Below are 20,650 nucleotides of genomic sequence, written 5' to 3'. Positions count from 1 at the left end.
AGTATTAGGTTACGCACTGGAGGCGTGCCGCGCTGGAGTGAGGCCCCTAGCGCGCAGGAAAATTAGTGCAGTAGCTTTATTTTCTGGGCTGGGGTCTCCGATGCGGCTTCTGGAGAAACCGGGCCTTCTGACCACTGAGATGCACAGGCGAATGGGTCCTGATGCAGTGGGCTCTAGGCACCGATGCCCGGGGCGGGGCGGGGCGGGGGGGGGGGGGCTTCCTCCTGGGCCCCAGTGGAAGGCGGGGATCCCCACTAGGTTGGCGCTACGGGGGAGTGGGGGGGAGGGAGGAGGTCCCAACAGAGCTGTCCCTTCGGAGAACAGGGATCCCCGTGAGGAATGGAGATCGTAACTTAGCCCCATAGAGGATTAGGGTCATGACAGCTCCACAGACAATTGGGGTCTTGACCCTCTGGGATACGGGAAGATGGGGTTCACAACTGGTCGGGCCCCACAGAGGGTGCTGGTCCCGATCCAAAGGCTCCAAAGAGGACATGGATCCTAATCGAGTCCCACCGGGACAGGGTCCTAACTGATCCGTCCCGCCTGGGTGGGCTCCGCGCGGGAAGGACCCCCCCCCCCCCCCGCCAGGGACGGCTACCCTGTCCAACGCACACCACAGGGACCCCTGCACCCCGCCTCGCTGGGCTGAATGGGGTCGCGATGGCCCGAGGGACGGAGTAGCGGACACCCGACTAGGCTTCAAGGGACAGAACGGCCCCACCACCAGCCCCGGGGCCTGGGGCCGTCCCTCCTCTCCCGCGGGGGCCGGGTTGGGGGCGGCGCCTGGCGGGCGGGGGCGGGTCCAGCGGCGGGGGCGCAGTTGCCGGGCCGCGGGCTGCGGGACTTACTGGGCCGGGGGCTGGGGTGGGACCCGGCGGGCGCCATGGAGCTGCTCTCGGCGCTGAGCCTAGGCGAGCTGGCGCTCAGCTTCTCGCGGGTGCCGCTCTTCCCGGTCTTCGACCTCAGCTACTTCATCGTCTCCATTCTCTACCTCAAGTATGAGCCAGGTGAGCCAGGGCCAGGAGCCCGCGGGGGCTGGCATCGCGGGGAGGGGGCGGGGGGCGGGGGTAAACCTGCGGGTCCGAGGCGGGGGATGCCCTAGATCCTGGGGGGACAGTCCGAAGGACTGGTTCCGGGGAGCAGCAGGTGCCGGGATCATGCGGTTCTTCCACGTGGGGTGGGCGGAAGGGGGGGTGGGAGACAAGAGGGAGAGCAAGGAGAGAAGCCCCCGGGATTGTGAGGCTGGGGGAGGGGAAGCAGATACGGGCTGAAGGGCAGAAGAGGAACGTGATTGTTCAGAGGAGGGGGAACAGGTGCTTGGGAGGGGGCTGGGAGAGCAGGTCAGGGATCCTGGCATAGTCCTAAGAACTTGCGCAAGCGGCGTAGGTCTTGGTGAGGGCGCAGGCGGGGATCGGCGCTGCGGGCCAGTCCAGATGTCCTGGCCGGCCGCAGCCTTGACCTCCCCTCTTGCCCTTGGCGCGCGGAGCCCGAGCGGCTGCTGAGTGTCTATATAAGGGCCGGCCGTGCTGGGGGCAGTAATCCGGTTCTGAGAAAGTGACACCGGCGCCCCCTCTCCGCTGCGGCCCTCGGGCAATCTCCCCTCCTCCTCCGGCCGGGCGAAGCTGGGTCTCCTCTCCCGGCAGGAATTCTTTCAGCCCTGGCTCCTATCCTTCCACTGACTGAGCAGAACCGGCCCTAGGGCAGGGTGATTCGGGGTTAGCTACCCCCGCCAGCTCCAGACCCCCGTGGAGAATCGCAGGAGAGAAGAAAGACTCTGCTTCTTGGGTCTTTTGAAAACATTTGTTAACTGATGGTAAATAGCCTCCTTAGAATGTGTTCTATTTTTATACAAGGCTCACCCAATGTTTCTTGTTCATCTCCCGGTGTTATAATTATTATAGCACGCCAGCAAAGGAAAGGGAGTTGAGAATTTAGCCTTAGAAAAGGAATCAATCATCCCGAAACTTTCTCCCACTTAGATGAAATCACTCCTATATTTTTCTGGCAGAATAGAAATAGCTTTTTTTTTTTTTTTTCAGATGATAAAAATAGGTGCTTCTGTATATTCAAAAATCAAGCTGAGAAATGCAAAGGAGAAAGAGATAATTACAGTTAATGTGTTGTCGACCCTTCCAGACCTCTCTTCTATGCATTTATAACCCTGTAGAGATGTAGAAACATGATTTTATGCAAATGGGATCATAGTCTGCTTGCCAACTGTTTTTATTCCATTTTATTTTTGTCCACCCACAAGCTAAAGCCTATTCTTTAAAAGCTTTTCTGGAGACCAGTTACTTTGCAAAGCAAAATAAGCTTTGTATTGTCTTAGCGTGAACACAGAGCTGTATTTCCTGTCCAGGACGAATTTTTGGTGGCTCAGGCCAGGCCCCTGGGCAAGTATGGAACCTAGCACACCTTGGGCTATCTAAAACCGTGGAGGGCAGGAACCCCGTTAGCAACGTAAGACACAAGCGTCTGGAAGAAAGAGGTCTTCAGGCTGGCCAGGAGCTTGCAAGAGGGGTCGAGATGTTTCTGCCAGTCACACAGTGAATCATCTGAACTAGAGACACTGGAGCCTGAAGGTTCCTGAAGGTTGGGAAGGTTCAGTGGTTCTGAACCCTAGCCGCTTATCAGAGGCTCCTGGGGCCTCTTAAGGCCCCATCTCATCTCCACCCCCAGATAAACCGAATCAGAATATCCCCATTTGTAACTGGGGAAATAGGAAATAGTGACTAAGGTAATTTACATAATGCAATGAGCCTGTGGTCCCAGGGCTGGTAGATGACAACCTTGGGATTCAAACCCAGGTCTGCCTGACCCCGGAAATCACTACGATTGCTTCCCCTTAGAAAAGGGAGGTGTCGGACTTGGACTTAGCTGTTAGCCCTTCGGTTTGGTGTTCCTGCCGAGCCTCTATAAAGCTTTCTTCTCAGTATCTGTGTGCTGATTGCAGAACCAGCTGTAGAATTGTCGGGGCCCCTCATTTGGAACTTAAGAATCTCAAGACAGTGACAGCAGAACACTAAACTGAATGGGAGGCCCCTCTGGGCACAGGGTCCTGGGCAGTTGCACAGGTAGCACACCTGTGAAGCCGACAGCCAAGCTGGCTTTTAGGAAAAAAAAAAAAAAATCTCTGAATTAGGAGTCAGTTCTGCCTCTACCACTGAGGAAACACCGGGCTGGTTACTGCACCTCCGAGAGCTTCTTCAGCTCACTCATCTATGAAATAGGCTCATTGGAACGTAATCCTGGACTCTTCTGCCTGGCTGTTGTGAAAATCTATTGAGACCTTTGTCAGTAGTAGGGTCTAAGGCACTTGTGAGAGGTAGTTACCATCATTTGTAAGGCCGTGGGAGGATGTGTTTCCTGGGATGCAGGCATTTTCCAGGTCAGGCTTTCATGAGAAGCCTGAATGAGGACAAAGCTCAGAGTGTGGTCCTCAGGTGAACAGCATCTATGTCCCCTGGGAGCTGGTTAAGAAATGCAGAATGCCAGGCACCACTCCCCCTCACCCCAGACCTGCTGAATCAAAATCTACATAATATTTAAAAAGTGATGGGCTAAAAGAGGCAGGATCTCCTTATTAGACCTGGAGCTTCTCAGTAGGGGCAGGGGGGACCAGGTCTCTCACCTCCAGGACCCCCAGCTCTCTACGGGAAGAGAAGAGGAAGCAGTGGATGTTGGCTGCATGACCGAACGATTGAATGATGAATGAATGACAGTCCTGGATACTTTAAGCCTTGACCTATCCAAAGAACCTTCCAGACCAATAGACTTTTTTCTAGAACAGTTTTATTTAAAAAAAAATTTTTTAACGTTTATTTATTTTTGAGACAGAGAGAGACAGAGCATGAATGGGGGAGGGTCAGAGAGAGAGGGAGACACAGAATCTGAAACAGGCTCCAGGCTCTGAGCAGTCAGCACAGAGCCCGACACAGGGCTCGAACTCACAGACCGTGAGATCATGACCTGAACCGAAGTCGGACGCTTAACCTACTGAGCCACCCAGGCGCCCCTCTAGAACAGTTTTAGATCCACAGCAAAATGAAGTTGAAAGTACAGTTTCCATCTACTCTCTGACCTCTGCCACCAACAACATTCTGCACAGAGGGATACATTTGTTACAATCAACAAACCAACCTCATTTATCCACATCGTTATTATCATCACTGTACATCTTATCAACCACGGTCTATAGTTTACATTAGGGTTACTTTGTGTTGTACATGTTGTGGATTTTGACACATGCCTAACGCATATCCACCATTATAGTATAGAGATAGTTTCACTAACCTAAAAATCCGCCAAGCCCCACGTAATCATCCTGCCCCCTCCCCCAAGCCCCTGGCAACCACTGATCTTTTTACTGTCTCCATGGTTTTGCCTTCTGCAGACTGTCATAGAATTCGGATCGTGCAGTGTATAGCCATTTCAGACTGGCTTCCTTCCCCTATAGCAACATGCATTTAAGCCTCTTCCATGTGTTTTTGTGGCTTGAGAGCTCATTCCTGTTTATTGCCGAGTAAGATCCCATGGTGTGTGTGCACCGCAGTGTCATTATTCACCTACTGAAAGATGTCTTTGTTGCAGTTTGAACATTTTCTAAAATGCTGTGGGGCTAAAGAGACGGCTCCTCGACCCCTGTTTTGGGACCTCTGGCACAAACTGTAAGTTTTTCCAGGGCAGAGGACCACTGTCTCTCACAGGGAAAGAAACCAAGGCAGGTGGCTGAACTCGAAGGCTCAGGGGAAGACTTGCCCTAAAGTCACTGAGAGTCTCTGTAAATACATCTCTTACGTTTAGACCTCAGACTAAATAGCACAGAGCCACGGCAGAGCTGAGAGCACCCCATGGAACCTTCTAGTGCTTCCCTGCCATCCACAGACGGGACACTGACCCCAGAGAGGGAATGTTGTGCTGCCCACCCCAGGCCAGAGCTTCCTCCTCCCTCCTCAGGCAGAGCCGATTTTTATAAATCCATCAGCTAAAATTTCCACCCACAGGTACTTTCCATTTCAGATCCAGTTCCAGGAATAACTCTTGCATAATTGCTAAGCACTAAGCAATAATTTCTTTTTGTCCTCACTGGCGCCCTTTGAAATGAGTAAGAGCACTGGGGTGACCACCTCGCCCAGGTTCAATTAAGACAAGCATCAGAAGTCCCATGTCCCAGGAGGTCCTCGGTCCCGGGCCACCCCGGAGTGGTTGGTCACTCTAGCCAGCACCACCCGTTATACACAAATACACCAGCTGAGGCCCGAGGAGAGGAGTGACTAGCCTGGGCTCACCCAGCGAGAGGGGAACGCTTTGGTGGCAAACCTGGGATTGCAACCCACATTCTCCTGGATCCTGATGCCGCCCCAAAACCCAGCAAGAGAAGCCAGGAAGGAGTCTGGCAAAGGGAAAGAGCCCCCGGGAGAAGGTTCTCGGCCACCACCTTGCTGTGGATCTTCAGGGCAGGCCCATCCCCCATCAGCCTCGGTCTTCTCGTCTGTGGCAATGGGGAGACTCCTCCTGAGATCACTAAGGTTGATAGCACTGAGAAGCATGTTGATAATCGTGCACATCGCATTGAATCATCACAACTTGAGGAGGGGGTGCTCTCACTCTCTTCTTTTGAAAGCAGAGGAAGCGGAGGCTAGTGGGAGGCAGTTATTTGCCCGAGGCCAACGTGGGCCTGTGACTTTTCTACCAGGAGTCACCCACGGGAGCCTGCTTTACTCCCACAAAAGCCCCTTCCCCCACTCCCTGGCCTCAGTCCCTGGGATGGTCCCAGAGGGCACAAGAATGACCCTGGAAAGAATTCAACCCCTCAGGGTTATTTTTAGATGCAGAGGTATCCATTTCTGCAAAACATGGGTGCCTCACCTGACCCGGCTCCTGCGGGACCCACCAGCTGCTCCGAAGGATTAACTCTCAGCTGGCCACATTTTAAATAGACGCCCCAAAGAAGAGGAAAGAACATTCTGCTTCATACTGTAGGACCTTTGTAAATGCTAAGACTTAGGACGACCCTGAGGGTGGGGAATTGTAATCCCAGGGTGAGGAGGGAAAATTCGATGCCAGCCCTTGTTAGGAGCTGGGCAAAGAGGGGATTGGGGTTCACACCTGATAGAAGGAGCCAGACACAGAGCAAAAATGGTCTGTCCAAGGTCACCTGGTTAGTTGGGGGGGGGGGGGGCAAAGAAAAAGGGGAGTGTGTTTAGGACTTCCTCTCAAACAACTTTTATCAGGCAGGTTTCCTGATTATAAAATGTAGTTTGTACAAGAGAATAGACGGGGTGCCTGGGTGGCTCAGTCGGTTAAGCATCTGACTTCGGCTCAGGTCATGATCACATGGCTTGTGGGTTCGAGCCCCGCATCGGGCTCTGTGCTGACAGCTCAGAACCTGGAGCCTGCTTCCGATTCTGTGTCTCCCTCTCTCTCTGTCCCTCCCCCACTTGTGCTCTCTCTCTTTTTCATAAGTAAACAAACATTAAAAAACAATTTTTTAATAAAAAAAGAGAATGGATAAATACCTTGTGATCTGTTCCTATCATGGAATGCCTCACAGCAGAGAAAGACGAATGAAAGCAGAGGAAGCGGAGGCTAGTGGGAGGCAGCCCTTGAAAATATTGCACTCACTGAAAGCCAGAGGTAAAGGGCTATGTGATATGATTCCACCTATATGGAATATTTAAGTTCAGAACACTTTCCTCACCCCAAAAGGAAGCCCCATACCCATGGAGAGTCACTCCCCGTTTCCCCCTACCCCCCAACCCCCAGCCCTTGGCAACCAGTAACCTGCTGTCTGTTTCTATGGATTTGTCTTTTCTGGACATTTCCTATAGATGACATCATACACCATGTGACCTTTTGTGTCCGGCTTCTCTCACTTAGCACGTCTTCAAGATTTGTTCATGTTGTAGGACTTCACTTCTCTTTAAGGCTGAATCATATTTCATTGTGTGGCTCGATCACATTCTGTTTATCCGTTCATCTATTGGTGGACACTTGGGTCGTTTCTACCCTCTGGCAGTTGTGAACAGTGCTGCTGTGAACATGATTTTTTAAGAGCCTTCCGGAAATTTTTGTTGGGTTCTTGCAGATAGGATGTAGCCTGGCGCCCCACTGCCCACCCAAGACCTCCTGTTCCTGGAGGAACAGGATCCCCCTGCCCATCCAAGACTTCCCTGGTTCCTGGCCCTCTGGTCATGGCCATCAGAGAGGGGACAGGTAGCGAGGGGGCTCAGTACAGAGTGTGGACCCCAGTGTGATAAGGCAGATGAGTACCCCATAGCCCTCCTGCTTATCAGCTTTCCAGAAGACTCTTGTTTTCACCCATTTTGGTGATTAAATATTTCATACGCATAGAATAAATATCATAGATACTGCTCTTCCCTCTACACAGATTTAACGGATGTGAACATAGATTTGCTTCAGATATTTTTTATTTTTATTATTATTTTTTAAATACTTTTTTTTTCTATGCTCATTTATTTTTGAGATAGAGAGCACTGTGGGGGAGGGGCAGAGAGCTAGGGGGACAGAGTATCCGAAGCCGGCTCCACGCTGACAGCCGTGAGCCCGATGCGGGGCTCGAACCCACGAATCATGAGATCATGGACTGAGCAGAAGTTGGACGCTCCACCGAAAGAGCCACCCAGGTGCCCCTCAGATGATTTTTTTAATAAATAAATAGAGACCCAGCCAACCCTGTCCCTTCCCCGTCCCTCCTTCTCTAGATGTGACCGCCACCCTAAAATTGGCTCGTATTGTTCCCACGCCTGTATTTACACCTTCTCTGCCGTGTATGTGTCTCTAAACTACATGGAGTATGTTGTTTCAAATATATACTTAACATATACATAAACGTATCCTCTTGCAACCTAACGTTTTTACTCAGTAATAACCGTACAGGATTTATCCACGTGGATTTATCTAGAGTGGTGGTTCTCAACCAGAAGGGATTTTGTTCCCAGGGTTATAGATCTAATTCACTTTTACTATTTATTTTTTACTAAAAAATTTTTTTAATCTTTATTTTTGAGAGAGAGACTGAGCACGAGCAGGGGAGAGGCAGAGAGAGAGGGAGACACAGAATCGGAAGCAGGCTCCGGGCTCTGAGCTGTCAGCACAGAGCCCGATGCGGGGCCTGAACTCAGGGACCCTTGAGATGGTGACCTGAGCCGAAGTCAGACGCTTGACCGACTGAGCCCCCCCAGGCGCCCCGATCTAGTTCACTTTTAAATAGCGGCTCTGTGGTAACCCATTTTGTGTGAGTTTCCACCCCTCACTAAGAGATAAGTACTTTTGTCCTATAACAGTGTGGCGGTGAAATCCTCCCCCTGACCCCCACCCCGGTCTCCTTTGCTAGTTTCTTTTGAGTCAGCCGTGAGGAGCAGAATTGCTGAGACACGGGCAACGCACAGCCTCAGATTTCCTCAGTGTTGCCAAACTGCCTCCAAGGTGGTGTTGCCTATAGATTCTCCCAGCTGTGTGTATGGAGGGAAACTGGGGCTTTTTTTCCCTCTGGAGCAGGGGCATGTACTCCTAGCCACCCCCCCCCCCCACTTCTCTATAAAGTTGGCCAAGCTAAGAAGGCAGCTCCTTCTACAGAAGGGATTGGACTTCATGTTTCTTGGAATGAAAACCCTACACTGACCCTATTCCAAATAAGGTCACATTCTGAGGTTCCGGCGGACATGAATTGTGGGCAGGGGGACACTGGTCCCCCATATAACTCGCTGCAAGTGGGGATATTGATCCCTCTGTTATGCGTGATTAAAAGCTCTCCAGGATAGAGTCAAGGCTTACAGTTGCCTGGGACAAAATAGTAACTCCACAAATAGATGGAGCAGGGGAGGTTTTCTTAGGGTCCATCCCAAAGTGCGCAAACCCAACCTCAATGCCTACGAGCTGTTCTGCCCGCATTTGTAAGAATGTAAGCTCTGTGAGGGCAGGAGTTCATTCTCTCACAACTATTTATTGGGCAGCTACTATGTGTCAGGCACAGTGCCACGCACGGTGGTGGCGGGGGCGGGGGGCAGCAGCAGGTAAGACTGATGAGGTCCCCGTATTCAACGAAGCACTAAGACCAAATCAATGTTTTGAGTGTATCGACCGTATGCATAGGTATTGATGTCAATAGCTTCAGACGTAGTGCATGTCACGGAGAGGCCACGCATCCAGATTTGACAACTTAGAGACAAGAGGCATCCAATTTCTAGAAACAAAGCAACCTTAAAAAAAAACAACAACAACAAGTCAAACCTGGGATCATTTATTTTGATTAACAGATCACATGTAACCTTGTCATTTCACATCCACATTGAGTGGAGTTGTCACTGGATTCAAGTAAGTCATTTAAGGGGAGTCTTTGGTACCTGCTCTGGCCATGAGAGCTAAGTGTCTGTGCCTTACGGCTTAATCCTAAAAGCATTCTCTGGAAAATGAAACTGGTGGGGGAGGGAAGAAATCGATAGTTGTCACAGCAGGAAACACCAGGTTGCAACTCTGGGGTGTGGCTACAGAAGATTATGACGATGTTAACATGAAGATAGGGGACACCTGGCTGGCTCAGTCTGTAGAGCATACAACTCTTGATCTCGGGGCTGTGAGTTCGAGCCCCACATTGGGCATAGAGATTATTTAAAACAAACAAAATAATTTGACATAATGATAGAACCTGTTTATAAAGATTCTAAAGACTTTACGTAATACAAAGTGTAAGGATTTGATTCAGAGGCATTAATCCTATTCCCCTAGTTTTTATAAACTTACTTTTTAAGAACTAGACCTTTGCCCTCTATTTCAATGTGGGAATTAAACACATTTTTTAAAAAGTTACAAACTCGTAAGAAGTGGCAAAAGTCGTGTGAAGAGTTCCCAAGTCCCCTTCCCCCAGCTTCCCCCAATGAGATCGTCTTACATACTGGTAGCTCATTACTCCAACCAGGAAACTGACACTGGTACAATCCCATTAACACCAGCTACTGACTTTATTCGGCAATATTGACATACACTTTTTTTTCTAAAGTTCCTTTTTTTTTTTTTTAGTTTATTATTTATTCTGAGACAGAGAGAAAGCATGCAAATGGGGAAGGGGTAGAGAGGGAGAGACAGAGAGAATGCCAAACAGGTTCCACGCTGTCAGCACAGAGCCATATGCAGGGCTGGAACTGATGAACTGTGAAATCATGTCCTGAGCTGAAATCAAGAGTCGGACACTTAACTGAGCCCCCCAGGCACCCCAAAGGTTTTATTTTTACGCAATCTCTATACCCGATGTGGGGCTCTAACTCACAACCCCGAGATCAAGAGTCTCATGCTTTTCCAACTGAGCCAGCCAGGTGCCCCCAGCACAGAGATAGCTTTAAAACAAAACGAAACAAACAAAACAAAGGCTTGTCTTGAACACTGAGATGAAGCAGTAAATGCAGGTATGCTCTGGTGGACACGGGGTGAAGGACCCAGAACGTTCCCATTTGGTCTCTCCTGCAAATCCTCAGGGTTCCTAGGAACACAGTTTGGAAACCATTGTTCTTGGGAGCCTATCCTCCTAGCCACACATAGAAGATCTTGGCTTATCAGGGCTGCAGGACATCGGGACATCAGCCAGCTCATTCCTCTGTCGCCGTGTGATGTTCAACATTGCTGCCCATAAGAATCACCCAGAAGCATCAAAAAATCCATAAGCCCAGCCACACCCCAGACTGGCCAACCGAGATGCTCTGGGGTGGGGCGCTGCTGTCTGATTTGTAAAGTTGCAGGCCGATGCACTGAGCCATCTTCTTGAGGGAGAGGATTCCTGTTCCTCTCCGCTAAGCAGAACCATCCTTCGTTGTTGTTGTTGTTGCCTTGGGTTCATAGGAAGACTCAATTTAGTATCATTTATGAGTGTGTATCCTCCGTTACAGAAACCGAAATAAGTTACATTTTTTCCGTTGTTGTTTATTTTATAACAGCTTTATTGGGCTCTAATTCATATACTACCCAATTCACCCATTTAAAGCATCCCGTTCATTGTTTTTTAGTATATTCACAGAATTGTGCGACCATCCCCTCTGAAAGAAACCTCTATCCTTTAACTGTCACTCTCCATTCTCCCCCATTCCCTCTAGCCCGAGGCAACCTCTCATCTACTTCCCGTCGGTGTTCACAATTAAGTTGGGGCGCCTGGGTGGCTCCGTCGGTTGAGCGTCCGACTTCGGCTCAGGTCATGATATCGCGGTCTGTGAGTTTGAGCCCCGCATCGGGCTCTGTGCTGACAGCTCAGAGCCCGGAGCCTGCATCCGATTCTGTCTCTCTCTCTCTCTCTCTCTCTCTCTCTCTCTCTCTGCTCCTCCCCCGCTCACATGCTGTCTCTCTCTCCTTCAAAAATAAATAAACATTAAAATAAAAATTAAAAAAAAAAAAAGTAAAATACCAAGACCCATGGTAGGATAAAGTCCACAGGGTTGTGGGAGCCCAGAGGCAGGAGTGACCGACTCAGCAGAGCCAGGAAGCCTTCCTAGAGGAGGTGGCATTTGTGCTTGGCCCCTTCTGCTCGTGTGTCTTTATTTCTTCCGGGCCACTAGCTCATAACGGAAAATAACAAGTGTTGGCGAGGATGTGGAGAAGGTGGAACCCTCATGCCCTGTTGGTGGGAATGTGAAATCGTGCAGCGGTTGTGGGAAACAATATGGCAGTTCCTCAAAAAATTAAGCATAGGGCGCCTGGGTGGCTCAGTCCGTTGGGCGTCTGACTCTCGATTCTGTCTCAGGTCATGGACTCGTGGTTCGTAAGTTCAAGTCCCATGCTGGGCTCAGTGCTGGCAGTGCGGAGCCTGCCTGGGATTTTCTCTCTCCCTCTCTCTCTCTGGCCCTCCCCTACTCTCTCTCTCTCAAAATAAATAAATAAGTAAATATTTAAAACTTAAAAAAAAATGTTAATATTGAATTACCATATGACCCATCAATTCCACTTCTGGATATGTCACCGCAAGAGTTGAAACAAGGAACTCAGATATTTGTACATGCCGTGTTCTTCACGGCATTATTCACAATAGCCAAAAGGTGGGAACGGCCAGACGTCCATCGATGGATGAGTTGAAGAAACAAAATGTGGTCTAACCATTCAATGGGATATTTTTCAACCTTAAAAAAGAAGGAATTCTAACACTAGCAGTGCTCCAACACGAGCGTGCCTTGAGGACATCACGCTAAGGAAAATAAGCCAGACTAAGAAAGGACAGATACGGGGCGCCTGGGTGGCGCAGTCGGTTAAGCGTCCGACTTCAGCCAGGTCACGATCTCGCGGTCCGTGAGTTCGAGCCCCGCGTCAGGCTCTGGGCTGATGGCTCGGAGCCTGGAGCCTGTTTCCGATTCTGTGTCTCCCTCTCTCTCTGCCCCTCCCCCGTTCATGCTCTGTCTCTCTCTGTCCCAAAAATAAAAATTAAAAAAAAAAAAAAAAATTAAAAAAAAAAAAAAAAAAAAGAAAGGACAGATACTGTGTGATCCCACCTACATGGGGTCCCTAGAGGGGTCAAATTCACAGAGACCGAAAGTAGAATGGTGGACGCCAGGGGCTGAAGGGAGAGAACGGGGAGTTAAGTGTTTAAGGGGGACAGAGTTTCAGTTGGGGACGATGAAAAAGTCCTGGAGATGGATGGTGATGATGGCTGCACCAACAGTGGGAATGTGCCTAATGCTCCTGAGCTGTGCACTTAAAAAATGGTGAAAGTGGTACATTTCGTGTATATTTTACCGCAATAATAAAAATTTAAAAAGAGGGAGAGACCGAGAGGCCGGGCGTGAGCCTGTAGGGATCTTGGCATCAGCCCGAGGCAGCAGCAGCCGTGCCTCCCTCTCTTTGTGGGGATAATGAGAGTGATCACTTGGCGGTGGGTATCAACGACGATTGAAGGAGTCCTTCACGTAGATGTGAACCTGGTGTCTGCGACCTGGAGCTGCCTGCTAACTGGGAGCTGGCATTACCAATCATTGCCACCTCTCTGAGCACAGAGGAGAGAGGCCCGACCCAGCTCTGCCTTTCCTCTGTGTGACCTCAGGCATGTGTCCCGCCTCCCTGAGCCTGGGTTCTTCCTCTGAAATGGGCGAGCTGCAAGGCATTGGGCGGGCGCTCTGCAAAGGCAGCTGAATTAGCATAAGCTGACCAGAGGGCATGGGGACAAAGCACGCTCTTGGCACCCCAGTGATGGCCCCTCCCCCCCCCCCCCCCCCCCCCCAGGAGCAGTCGAGCTGTCCCGGCGCCATCCCTTGGCGTCCTGGCTGTGCGCCATGCTGCACTGCTTCGGGAGTTACATCTTGGCGGATCTGCTCCTCGGGGAGCCCCTGATCGACTACTTCAGCAACAATTCCAGCGTCCTGCTGGCCTCGGCCGTCTGGTAAGCACTGTCAAGCTGGTGGGGTGTGGGAGAGCAGAGCCGGGGGCAGGGGTGACCCAGCCACCTGGGAGGTGGGAGGCGGGAGGTTGGGGGAAATAGGACCCATCAGCACAATCTCCACCGTGGGCCTGAACGCACTGCTCTCCGCTGCCCAGCTCTGTCCGGAGCCCAACCAGTTGGGGGGGAGGGGAGGTCTGGACCCAACCTCCCAGGGACCCCCCCACAGTCTGTCTCCCCCTGATGCTCCTCATTCTCTCCCCAAAGGTACTTGATTTTCTTCTGCCCCCTGGACCTCTTTTACAAGTGTGTCTGCTTCTTACCTGTGAAACTTATATTTGTGGCCATGAAGGAGGTAGTCAGAGTCCGAAAGATCGCCGTGGGCATCCATCACGCCCACCACCACTACCACCATGGGTGGTTTGTCATGATTGCCACCGGCTGGGTCAAAGGTAAACAGGACCATGATAACAATGGAAAAATCACCGCTGCTCAGTGTGCTACATGTCGGGCACCCAGGTCGGCATAGATATTGGTCCAGGCCGAGGGGTGTCAGGACTGTTGCGGGAGTCCAGTGTCTTTAGCCAACACCTTTAGAGTAAATGGGAAAATTCTTCCAGAATTTAGCTGTCAAAGATTAACAGGACAATGAGACAGTGGCGGCTGTCTCTCAAGCACGTTTTCTCAGCTGCAACACTTCTGATATTTGGTGCCAGATCACCCTCTGGGGGGGGGGGGGGGGCGGTGCTGTCCCGTGCGTTGTAACATATAGAGCAGCATCCCTGGCCTCCCCCCACCAGAAGTCAGTAGCACCCGCCAGCGTAACAACCAGAAGTGTCTCCAGATGTTGCCAAATGCTTCCTGGAGAAGAAATCACACCCCTGTAACTATAGGGGTTCTTAACCTTTGTGGACCATGGCCCTTTTTGAGTCCGGGAAAGCCTTTTATGTTTTTAAGTGCATAAAATGAAATATATATGATGATAAAAGAGGCCCGTTATTTCAAAATAGGCATCAAACAAAGTTTTAGTATGGCATAGTCATTTTATACATCTCTACTGAGGCACTCAACTACAGACCATTCGTTAGCAAATAGGGAATTCTTAACCTTTTGAAGTGCTGTCCAGCACAAATGATATTATGAAACCATCTACAACCACGGGAACGTGAAAAGGAAATAAATCTGTGGATTCTGTTGGTGATGGAGTCACAGACTTGCAAATCCTGCTCAGCTCACTACCTCCCTTCATGATGGAAGGAAAGGTTGTGTTTCAGTGAGGGGCATGAAAAAGATATAGTTCGGTTTCCTGTCCGTGTTCATGGATGCCCAGTGAAGACTTTATGACCCAGGACAGGTTTGAGTTGAGCCCTTTGTGCATCTTACCCCATTTGATCCTTAAGACCCTGCTTTAGAAGTCTAATGTCATCCCCTTTCACTGAGGAAGGAAATGAAATCACTTGCCCGCGGTCACACAGCTAAGGGAGCACCGCGAGGTCTGTCTCTAGGTCCTCTGAATTCACCGTCCACATTCTTAACTACTCTGAAGGCCTCCTTTCCCCTCTCCTCTAGCTATGCTAGGAGGTAGACCAAGACAGACTTTAAAACAAACAAACAAAAATGCTACTAAAAATAAAGAGGGGTACTTTATAATGACGGGTCAATCCACGAGGAAGATGTAACAATTACAAACATGTATGCACCTAAAAACACCAAAATATATAAAGCACGAACTGAGAGAAGTTAAAGGAGAAGTAGACAATTTGACAATAATAGTTGGAGAGGTGGACCAAGGGGTAAAAGGAAGACAAGGAAAGAAGGCTCAAGCAGGTGCTAACACCACTGGACACCTCGTCCCTGCTCCCTAATACCAAAGTGTGTACTGTGAAAATATTGGGGCCTAGACTCACCCTCCACTGAGCTCCAGCATACTCCACACCATTGACACATGGGGCCGGATCATGCTCTGAGGTGGAGGCTGTCTTGTGCTTTATAGGATGTTGAGCAGCATTCCTGGCCTTTGCTAACCAGTAGCAGCCCCCTCCCCAGTTGCAACAACCAAAAGTGTTTCCAGACATTTCCAAATGCCTCCTTAGGGGCAAAATCACTCCACATATGAACCCCTGGTCCAGTGGTACATACTAGGCACCTCAATTAGCATAGCGACTCCTGGAGTAGTTCTAGGAGTCCAACCTCTTTAACCAATACATTTGGGGTAAATGGAAAGATTCTTCTAGAACGATAATCATTTATGTCTGCCTATGGGTCTCCTTATTTACTCTCCAGGAAGCCTATACTACAGAACAAATTCCCTAGAGTTACAGCATGCCTCCTGGAGGGCAAGTGGCTTAAGAAAGATTGAGAGTTCAGAGCCCTGAGGAGGAGAGAGACTGGGATGGGGAGGCTTCTGGAAGCTTTATGCACAGCTCAGGATCCAGGACTCCCTACGGGCATCAGGGCAGACAACCCAGGTTTGTCTGAGACATACCTTGCAGATGGGATATGACCTCAATTCCTTCATGCTAGTTTTGCTCCGAATATGCCATGTGACCCTCTCTGAGCCTCAGTTTCCCTGCTGCAACTGATGAACAGACCCCCCCAGGCTCAGTGTCCCTCTGGAGAAGCTGCTTCCTTGGGAATTCAGCTGAGAAGAATGGGGGAGCTGGAGGTGGCAGGCTCATTCAGGGGCGCCCTGTCTTCGTAGGCTCTGGTGTCGCCCTCATGTCCAAATTTGAGCAGCTGCTCCGAGGGGTCTGGAAGCCGGAGACCAATGAGATCCTGCACATGTCCTTGTGAGTATCCCATTTCCGCCCCTCATCCTTCCTGTATGTACAGGTGCCTCTTGGGCCTGACCCTGGGTTGGATACTCCCGGTGACTTGGAAGCCTCAGCCACCGATTCTGTCTTCCAGAAGCTTCCAGAGGTCAAGGCTGGGGGACCCAGAAACGGGGAACCAGGGCTCTGCCCAGGGGGGAGGGGCAGGCAGAGCTGCAGGGAGATGAGATACTTGACTCGGGTTGTGAAGAGTGAGTAGCAGTTTTCTGGCAAAGGAGGAACCTCTGGACAGAGGCCAGCACCTCTGCCACCTGTCAAGTGAGAAAAGAGAAATGATTCTGCCCAGCTCTGGGGGGTCAGAGCACAGAGTATGGATGGGGAGTGAGGAGTACAGAGCATTGGTGGAGAGCGTATGGCACAGAGCGTGGATGGGGAGTGTGGCCGGGACGAGGTGGGCAGACTCAGCTGCATCCAGGACTCTGCGTAGGGCCTCATGCTGCATGTAGCCCATACATTGCTTTTTTTTTTTAAGATTTTGTTTTTAAGGCATCTCTGCACCCAACGCAGAGCTCGAACTCACAACCCCAAGATCAAGAGTCACACATCCCACCAACTGAGCCAGCCAGGGGCCCCTGTAACCTATACATTTTTAAAAGACCTAACTGGTTTGGGCTAGTTCACTTCTCTCCCAATCGACAACAAATAAAAACCATGGCCATTTAAAATATGACAAAATGAGGGGCGCCTGGGTGGCTCAGTCGGTTGACGTCTGACTTCGGCTCAGGTCATGATCTCACAGCTCGTGAGTTCGAGCCTTGAGTCGGGCTCTGTGCTGACAGCTCGGAGCCCGGAGCCTGCTTCGGATTCTGCGTCTCCCCCTCTCTCTGCCCCTAACCCACTCGCATTCTGTCTCTCTCTCTCTCAAAAATAAATAAACATTTAAAAAAAATTTAAATATGACAAAATTAAAAGGCTTGCCCATACGCCCATGACAATTACTTCCCATTTCACACCTCGGAAGAGAGAATTCGCTCATTTCACCGCCCCCCCCCCCCCACACACACACACAAAAGTGTATTCCCACCCTCGGGCCACCGACAAGGAAATGGGGACCCAGACGGCTAGCTGTGTTGTCTGCAACCAAGTGGGCAGGTGGTTTCCCCCCTTGGATTCCTTTTCCGCCTCATCAGCTGAGGGTGAGGGGCCCCCAGGAGCCACACGGATAGATTCTGCAGCACCGGTCCCTGGCGGGCGAGTGCTTTGGAAATACCAGGCAGAATTATCATTAAGGACGGCGGTGCACAACAGACATCAGGAACGGAAGTCACGGGTCTGTCTTCTGCAACAAGTTAAAATATTAAAAACCTATCCCGTAAGGAAGTTAAGAAAGAAGAACCTCTCTGGGCCCTGTTAACCCTTTACTGTGCAGGGAGACACCACCGTATCCGTGCCACGCAGGCCCCTTCCCACCTCACGCTCAGGAGAAGCTGGGATGTGAGCTGGGGCCGCAGTGGGCAGGCGGGGTCGGGGCCAGAGGTAAAAAGGCCTGGGCTGCGTGGCTGGCGCCTCGCGGTAACTGAGGCTGCCCCCTCCAGCCCCACAAAGGCCAGCCTGTATGGAGCCATACTCTTCACCCTGCAGCAGACCCGCTGGCTCCCCGTGTCCAAAGCCAGCCTTACCTTCATCTTCACCGTGTTCATGGTGTCCTGTAAGGTAAGTCTTGCTGCCCTGAGCCACCCCAGCCCGCACCTTCCAGGCTGGGAGCTCGGGCTTGTAGTCTTGTGTCCCAGAAAGGACAGCCCTAAGGCAGGGGGCTGGGGAAGCGGGTGCCAGGAGGTCTGTGCGTGGGAAGAAGGTCTGATAAGAAGAGTGTCCAGCAGGTAGGGGACTGGGTGAGAAGACTAAGGCCTTCTGGGCAGAGGGCCCAGCTTAAGAGTGGGGCAGGAGTGTACGAAGTCCATTTGGAGAATCGGGGGGTGAGGGGAGGGGAGCTTGTGCCTTGGCAGTGGAGAGCTGACGGATGAGACCCAGGGAAAGCACAGTCAGGATACAGGGGGCCCAGGCTAGGCCAGGAATGGTGCTGGTCTGATCCTGAGGCCTTGAGTTGGGGTTGACTCACCCAGGGGGGGTCTTCAGGGACCACACTGCCTTCCCCATGTGTCTGGGGAGCGTGGCTGCTGGCTGGCTGGCGGGGAGGGGACCCATAGGCCACTGAAAAGGGGAAGGCAGTGAGCAACCTCAGGCCAAGCACTGTTCCTCTCTGAGCCGAGGTGGGAGGCAAGGGGGGAGATCACCTGTCTCCGTGTGCCCGATGCTATCTGGGTTTCAACACCGGAAGTTCCATATCCCGGGAAACCTGGGACAGTTGGTCACCCTCCCGGGGGTGCATAAAGCCAGAGTGGGGGGGGGGGGGGTCTGGGCTACCTCTGACCTTAACCTGGCTGACCTTCTCTCCCCTCTTCCCTCTCCCATCCCCCCACTTTGCTTTCTGCCTCGGTTTCCCTCTGTCTCTCTCGCTGTCTCCCTGCCCTTCTGCCATCCCACCTCAGGTGTTCCTGACGGCCACTCACTCTCATGGCTCCCCTTTTGATGTTCTGGAGGGTTACATCTGCCCTGTGCTGTTTGGGGCTGCCTGGGGGGATGACCATTACCACAACAACCATGGTGCGTCCCACGGCGGGTCCCACGGCGGCGGCGGGCCCGGCTCCCCGCACTCAGCCCTGCCTGCTAAGTCCAAGGAGGAGCTGAGTGAGGGCTCCAGGAAGAAGAAAACCAAGAAGGCAGATTAGTGGGTGGCCCAGAGGCCGTGTGGGGTGCCGGGGAGAAGACCCAGACCCAGGACCCTCAGAGTTGGTGTGGGCGCCTCCTGGGCTCAGCTTTCCCCTCTCCGGGCAAACTGGGGCCATCAGCCCACCCTCCAGGGCTGATGGGGGCGGGGGGCGTTAAATGAGATATGGGGCTGAGGGGCATTTGTGGGAATGGAGGGGTCCCTCTCTTTCTGCCAGGCCACCATAGCGACCCAGCCTGATTCGGCGGGGAGGCCCACAGAATCCTGGCAGTGGCTCCAGCCAGAAACTCTAGCAGCATATTCTTGCTCCATCATTTCCTCTCTAAAATTACATCTTGACTCCGAAAGAATTTCAGGTCAGGGTGAGAGTCACGAATTTGATGGCCATTTCCTAAGTACCTGCTGGGAGGCAGCTGCTATGACCTTCCACGTCTCTTCTTGCCCACCCCTCCTGGAAGGCACCGGGCAAGTGGCCTCCTCCAAGCCTTCCGTTCCCCACCCGTACGGTGGGGACCCCCAGCCCTCCTCCTTATGGAAGTGCTGGTGTGCGCCTGGATGTGAACCAGCCTTATAAACCCTTAAGCACCACGCAGTCGGGAGGGGAGGCCTTGACGGATGTTCACCATGCTTGAGAGCGGCTTTGCATTTTAGATGATTTGTGTTTGTGGATCGGAGAACCCCACAAGTTACCTGGCACAAAGGGGGCCTTCGGTAGACACACCTAGGCCAGTCTGGAGAGCTTGGAGGGTGGGGGAGGCTCGTTCTGATCTTTGGCTTCAGGCTGGTGCTAAACCAAAGAAATGCAGTTGGCCGGGCAGGGGTCCCAAGATCCAGCTCTGTGAAGGGGCTCAGAGCACCTGCTGTTGGGCCCTAGAAGCGTCAGGCCTCCCTCATGCCTGCGTCCTCCACTGCTCATTCAGCCAATCAGAGGAGTCGGCTTGCTCCGTGCTGGGCATCTTGCTGCCGCTGGGCGGGCCCGGGACATGCTTCAGGGTGAGTGAGGGGAACGATAGCTGAGCCCCCACCCCATGCCCCCGGCCTCCTTCATCTCAACCTGTGTTACCAGGACATCCAAGCAGGGGTGGGTAGATGAGGTGTGGCCAGTCTCAGGTGGGGTTTTGGCCCAGACTGGGTCCGCTTAGAGCTGTCCTCTGCACGTGGGTACTCAGCCTACAGCTGCGTCAAGATCAGGGCGGGGTCAGCAGGGCCCCGGATGTTGCCCGGCTGTTGGGAAAGTGCCTTGATCCTGTGACACCTGGGAGGGAGCTGGGTGGGTCCTGAAGCTCTGAATTCATCCTCTTGCATGTTTGTCAAGGCTCAGCATGAAGGTTCAGCAAATAAATCGGTTGTGAAAGAACCCTTGTCTCTTGCCTTGTCTGATTCATTCCTGCTCTTTAGGCCTCAGGACACAGGGGGGTTCTGTATCCTTAGAGACATTCAGCGTTTCCAAGAAGATGAGGCTCACAGCAGTCCCAAATCGGGATGGAGCCTGTGGGTGAAGTCTGGGGTTTGGAGTTCAAATATTTACTGTGTCACCAATAGGTCACGGGGCCTCCCCCTCTCCAAGCCAGTTTGCCTTTTGGGGGCAAAGAGGGTGATGATTATCACTGCCCTTTGTAGGCAGATGGGAGGATTATTGGGTGATTGGGGTTTGCAGCTCAGTCTGTACAGGACCTTGTTTTTTTGTTTTATTTTTTTTTAACGTTTATTTATTATTGAGAGACA

General features: G+C 51.7%; 1 protein-coding gene and 1 long non-coding RNA gene across 2 annotated transcripts; one reads left to right on the top strand and one right to left on the bottom strand.

Moving 5' to 3' along the window:
• The first annotated feature begins 815 nt into the window (after positions 1-815).
• Positions 816-19,025, top strand: TMEM38A (transmembrane protein 38A). The gene is made up of 6 exons (XM_058727558.1): positions 816-1,010; positions 13,213-13,369; positions 13,634-13,818; positions 16,068-16,155; positions 17,733-17,850; positions 18,687-19,025. The coding sequence occupies exons 1-6, from the start codon at positions 887-889 to the stop codon at positions 18,924-18,926; spliced, it is 912 nt and encodes a 303-aa protein (XP_058583541.1). The 5' UTR covers positions 816-886; the 3' UTR covers positions 18,927-19,025.
• Positions 10,046-12,215, bottom strand: LOC131510431 (uncharacterized). Its single transcript, XR_009261055.1, has 2 exons — positions 11,927-12,215; positions 10,046-11,355 (listed from the first exon to the last, which is right to left on the bottom strand). It is a non-coding gene; the product is annotated as an uncharacterized LOC131510431 (long non-coding RNA).
• Positions 19,026-20,650: the final 1,625 nt, after the last annotated feature.

The sequence above is a fragment of the Neofelis nebulosa genome, chromosome 4, assembly GCF_028018385.1.
Source record: "Neofelis nebulosa isolate mNeoNeb1 chromosome 4, mNeoNeb1.pri, whole genome shotgun sequence".
Lineage (NCBI taxonomy): Eukaryota > Metazoa > Chordata > Mammalia > Carnivora > Felidae > Neofelis > Neofelis nebulosa.
The sequence above is the reverse complement of the archived record's forward strand: the minus strand, read 5'-3'. Positions and strand labels throughout refer to the sequence as shown.